Genomic DNA, 5,474 nt, shown 5'->3' with positions numbered 1-5,474 from the left:
CTGGCAGGGCCTGGGCCTCAGCAGCCTCCACTCTACCCCCCTCCAGCCCCCCTCACCCCCCACCCCACCCCGCCCGGGCAGGCAGGGCAGGCACTTGCCCTTCGGAGGCAGAGGGGGTCCCTCGTGTGCCGCCAGCCTCCCCCGAGGGACCTGAGCACTTGCCTCCTCCGTGACAGCAGGCTGGGCGCCACGGGGAGGAGAAATAACGAGAACTGGATGCAGTTGGGTTTCTGGTTTTTTAAGTGACTTCGATATATTAACACAGAGCTGCTCTACCATAACAAACAGAAGCACGTTACAGGACGGACGCTGGGGGTGAGGCGACAGCGCTATGTACACCCGAGGCCTGGCGCGGCCCTCGCTCCTCAGCTCCTGGGCTGGGGTCGTTATTGTGTATGTGTGTGTGTCTTTTTTGTACAAAATCTGCACGCAGCGCGCCCCAGGCCTGGGGAGGGACAGCCCGGACCGAATACACACAGGAGAAAAATAGAAATATAGCGATTCAAGTACTGGCTTCTCTGAAGAAAGGAGAAAAAAATCACATTTGCGTGTCATTTATTTCAGTTGCGCTGGGAGAAGAGAACACGTTTCTCTCCCCTCCTCCTCCTCCTCCTCCTCCTCCTGGCGCCGGGTAGGACTAACTCTAAAACACCAATTTCTCAACACTGAACCCTCCCCAATTGCAAGAGTTTTCCTTTTCCCCTTGCTTTTTTTTTTTTTCTTTTTAGGCAGATGGGCTTTTCTCTATCTTGCTCTTTCCTTTTCTTATTCTTGCTCTCTCCCGCCTGGGTTGGGGTATTTTTGTGGGGTTTTTGTTTTGTTTTGTTTTGTTTTGTTTTTTCCTCCCTTGACTGTGCCGTGCAGCAGGCCAGGCAGGGCTTAGGATTGCTCCTTGTCGGTTTTCTCTTTATTCATCTTTTTCATCTTCATCCTCCGATTCTGAAACCAGATTTTGACCTGCCGCTCGGTGAGGTTGAGAACCCGGGCCACCTCGTACCGACGGTCCCTGGTTAAATACATATTGAAGAGAAACTCCTTCTCCAGTTCCAGCGTCTGGTACTTGGTGTAGGGGCAGCGCTTCTTCCTCGTGGAGCGGGCGTGGATCCAGTTAGCCACAGGGTTGCCTGCAGGGCCAGATAAAGGCAGGGGTCAGCGAAGCCCCTCTGCAGCCCCGGACCCCTGCCACCCCAACTCCAGACCTAGCCAGGCTTCCCAAACCCAATAATTGAACCTGAATTTGGACACATTTTGCTCGAGCAATTTCCCCCCCTAACGCCTTCTGCATGCTGCCCCCTCCCCACCTGCCCTCCCTGCAGTTTCCAGCACCTCCAACTATAGGAAATCAAAGCTACCCCAGCCCCCCCCCCAACCCCAGTCTGGTCCTCAGCTTCAAGAGTAGTAATTCGAGAATATCCTCATAAAAAGTCCAAATTCCCAACCGTTTCATAGGCCCATAAACGCTTTCTCTCTTGTTTTTTATTTTTATAGTGAGGGCTCTCTCCTCCCCACTTCCCTCCTCCTCTGCCCCCTCCCACCCTCCCAGCCCACGACCAAGTCCTGAAATCTCAGCAGTTCTGCTTCCTGACCCTGAGGGCCCCCAGCCCCTCGCCCGCTCGCCAGCACCCGCCTCCGCTCTCAGAGTTCAACCCTGCTGAGGCGAATTCTCAGGGTGATGCTGGGATGGGAAGAGCCTTTCTCCTCTCTCCCCCCCTGCCAGGGCTGCTAGCCTTGGGAACAGGCTCCCCTGGACCTCAGCTTCCCTGCTGGGCTCCAGTGCCCCCCTCCTGCCAGCCCCAGGACAGGCTCTGCAGGAGCCAAGCCTCCAATTTCAGGTTTATGGGAGTAGCTGAGGGCAAGAGGAAAGCCTTCAGAGGGGTGTAATTAGGCCCTGGCCCCTTATGGGGCTGCAGGAAAGGATTTCCTGCAGCCCCCTCCTGAGACTCCCCCAAAACACTTCCTCACACCCAGGGGGCCGAACCCCCTCTCCTGCGGGTTCCCTTCCTTTCCCCTTTCTCTGGCCCTGCAGCTCCCACCTGCCCCCCTTCTTTGCAATACTCAGAAGGTCGCTGTCTCCCTGGCTGGAGTGTGAGAGTGTGTGTGTGTGTCTGTGTGTGTGTGTGTGTGTGTGTGTGTAATTCTCTGTCCAGGGGACTTATCTCTCCCCCACTCCTCACCCCGGACCCCCATTCTCAACCCTCTTCCCTGCAGACCCTCAGAAGAGGGTTCTCAAGTTGAAGGAGGCGGGGAGACCCCACTTGTCTCCCCCAACTCTGCAAGTCCTGAGCTCTCCAACTTGCCAGGCTGGGGACTCCTCAGGCCCCTCACCCCAGTGCTCCTGAGGAGGGAGAAGCCCCTGGACCTTCTGGGGTCTCCTGGCTCCACTGGGGAGGGGCTCCCCCAGGCTGGCTGGGAAGTGGGGGTGCCTCTCCTCCCTGGGGCATTTCCTCTCCGTCCCCAACGTCCTCCTCATCCCTCTCCCACCTCACCTCTCGCCAGAAACGGAACCTCGCCCCCACCCCACGCCTGGCCCTGTCTGCATTTCTTGGAAAGTAGCGCCCGAGCCAGAGAGCCCGGGCCGGGGGGCGGGGGGCGGGGGTCTCCCCTGCAGGCCAGCCCCCGGGCGGGCGCGGCGCCCCTCGGGGCCCTTCCCCACCCCGGCTCCCCACCCGGGCCCCCCTCCGCAGACCCTCCTGCCCCTGCGAGCTCCCAAGGTAATTCGCTTTTATTGGGTCCGGCTCCCCGGCCCTCGCCCCTCTCCCGCGGTCCCCGGGCCGCGCGCGGGGCTGTGATCCGGCCGCCCCCGCCCGCCCTCCCCGCCCGCGCCGGTCGTAAAGGAAAATTGCTGCCAACTTACTGGGGTCCAGGTCGGCCTTCTCCTCTTTGTGCTTGCTGCCGGCGAGCGCGTCCGCCTCGGGCGAGGGCAGGGTCTGCGGGGCGCGGTCGCGCAGCTCCCCGGGCGAGCCGTACATGTAGTCCGGGTAGCTGCGGCCGTCGCCCGGGCCGCAGTCGGCGCGGCGCCCGGGGTAGGCGTCCGGCTTGAGCGCGTAGGGGCGGCCGCCGGCCGGGAAGCTGGGGAAGGACACGGCGCCGGACAGCGGCTCGAGCCAAGTCCGCATGTAGCGCGCGTCGGCGCCGAGGTGGGGCTGGGGGCCGTACGGGTGGTACACCACGGGCGACTGCGAGGGCACGGGCGCCCACGACGTGCTGAACACGGCCGGCTTGGGCGCGAAGCTACAGGACGGGAAGTCGCTACAGTCCGGCACCAGCCCGCTGGGTCTGGCGGCCGCGGGGTGCGCCCCGGTGGCCGGGAACCTGGACGCGAGGAGGTCCTCATTGTCGTGCGAGATGAGCGAGTCCACGTAGTAGTTACTGATGGGCCCCGTCGCCGACATCGTACCGGGGTTTTACATACATAAGATTATTGTATGAACTGTATATGTACTTTTTATCTGCTCCCAGAACAATCAAGGCAGGTAATTATTTTTCCAGCCTTTTCCGCGCCGCCCATTGGCTCCCCGGCCCCCACGTGATCGTATTTACCCAAAAATACGGCGCGGATCAATGCGCAGGGGCTTTTTTCCCCGGCGTTGCCCCCCTCCCGCCCGCCCCCCGCTCGCCGCGCGCCCCGCGACACGCGCTTTCCTGGGGGTGCGCCGCGCCCGGCCCGCGGCGCCCGGGCCCCCTCGGCGCGAGTCGTGTCCGCGCAGAGCAGCCCCGGCCCGGCCCGGCCCCCCCCGCCCCCCCTAAGCAGAGGGCCGCCCGCCCGCCCCCCCCGCGGCAGCACCCCCCCCCGGGATTTCTTAATGGGGTGACCAGGCCAGGCCCCCCCCCAGGCCCGGGCGCCCGGACCCCCGAGGCCGCGGGCCGGCGCCGGGGGGCGGAGAGGCGCCGAGGTAGGTGGAGGAACTATTTCTTGACGTAATCCGTCTCTGTCGCCCCGACGCGCCCGCAGTCTCCGGGCGAGCGAGCCGGGTCTGCGATTGTCAGTTCGGAACGTGGCTTTTAAAAATGCGTTTTTAAATAGTGAGCATGTACGTGTCTCCCGCGGGCGCCGCGGCCCGCGAGGGCGGGCGGGTGGGAGGGGACTGGCGAGGCCGGGTGGAGGGAGGGAAGCCGGGGCGCAGAGGGGCGCATCCTCTGCCCCGGGCCGGCTCAGCCCCCCAAAGCCGGGGGCAGGGGAGGCCCGGGGACGGCGGTCGCGGCCGGGAGGGTGGGACCTCGGGACCTCCTCGGCCACCTCCAGCGCCACCGGTTCCCCCTGCGCCCTGACACGGAGGCAGGCGCCTGATTTTAAATTTATTGTCTGTATCTATTTCTCCTTCCTCGCCAGCTGGGAGAAGTGGCGGCGAGAGCTGCCCAACTTCAGGGGGGCGTCCCCAGCCCGTCCTCCTGCTCACCTTCCTTGGCCCCCAACGCCACCTCTGCGACACTCGGGCCCCCCCAAGAAGTCCTCCTCGAGGCTCTGCCTGCAGAGCGCCGGGGTGAGCGCGGGGAAGGCGAGCGAGCGACCCCGGTCGTGGGCAAGTAGCTTGTTTTTACGTCCTTCAATAAAATTTTTATGAGGATCATTTGATTGTTCATAAATGTGTCTTTCATTAAATAAAATTGTAGGCTGTTTTTGGAACGGGAAAAAGGCAGCGGAAGGATGGGAGAAAGCGGTTTCTTGGGGGTCGGATGCAGGGATTCCAAAGGGGGCAGTGTGAGCTGAGGAAAATCAGGCAAATTGGGTTTCTCTCCCCACCCCCTCCAGAAGTTGGTTGCTACTCCCCTCCTTGAATTTGGGGTTTGCGGCCCAGCCCTCTGCTTTCCACCAGACCGTCCCCTGCTGGCTTAGCAAAGGTGGGTGAGGCAAGCAGGACATTGCGTGGAGGTGTGAGAGGAGGCAGGGAGATCCGCTGGGGGTGGGGGGGGGTGGAGAAGGGCAGGTGTCATCCCCAGAGACATGACCCACCTCAGGCCTGGCAGGGTGAGTTTGAAGGAAGGGTGCAATTTCAGGGTCAGGAGGGAAGAGCCCCAGTGTGCGCTGGGGAAGCCTGCAGGGGCTGGGGCTGGGAGGCAGCCTCTGAGGCAGGAGGGAAGGACGAGGCTTCGCAGACCACAGACGCCTGTCCTCTCCACTCCTGTCCCCAGGAGGAGCCCAAACTGGGAGGGGGGAAGTGAAGGTCGGTTTTCTCCTGTGTCTCTGCTGACCTGTCCCCTCTGCGGTGGGGAAGGGCTGGAGAGGGGTGTCCCACAGAGTGGGCTGGAGGGAGGGAAAGTTGGGGGAGGTGGAGCAGGTCAGCCGCCCAGAGCACAGACTCCAGCTAGGCTGACCCCCTCCCGGGTCCCTGCTGCTCCCCCTCTCGGTTCTTCCCTTTTCGGTCAAGCGGGGCTGGGATTTCAACGCACCGGGTAGGGAGGAGAAGTCTCTGCCTGGGGAGAGGCAACCAGGGCCTCCCAGCCCTCGGCTCCAATTGTCTGCCTCCCCCGGACTG

The 5,474-nt window shown here is 62.8% G+C and overlaps 1 protein-coding gene across 1 annotated transcript; it reads right to left on the bottom strand.

The window, feature by feature from the left end:
- Nucleotides 1-614: 614 nt before the first annotated feature.
- Nucleotides 615-3,392, bottom strand: HOXC9 (homeobox C9; the record flags this gene model as incomplete). Its single annotated transcript, XM_084255047.1, has 2 exons — nt 615-1,124; nt 2,855-3,392. 2 exons carry the CDS (start codon nt 3,390-3,392, stop codon nt 880-882), a joined length of 783 nt encoding a protein of 260 aa, XP_084111173.1. The 3' UTR covers nt 615-879.
- Between the last annotated feature and the right edge of the window lie 2,082 nt (nt 3,393-5,474).

This window comes from Talpa europaea (assembly GCF_964194135.1).
Source record: "Talpa europaea genome assembly, chromosome: 15".
NCBI lineage: Eukaryota > Metazoa > Chordata > Mammalia > Eulipotyphla > Talpidae > Talpa > Talpa europaea.
Note: the sequence above shows the minus strand (reverse complement) of the source record. Positions and strands in the feature narration are given on the sequence as shown.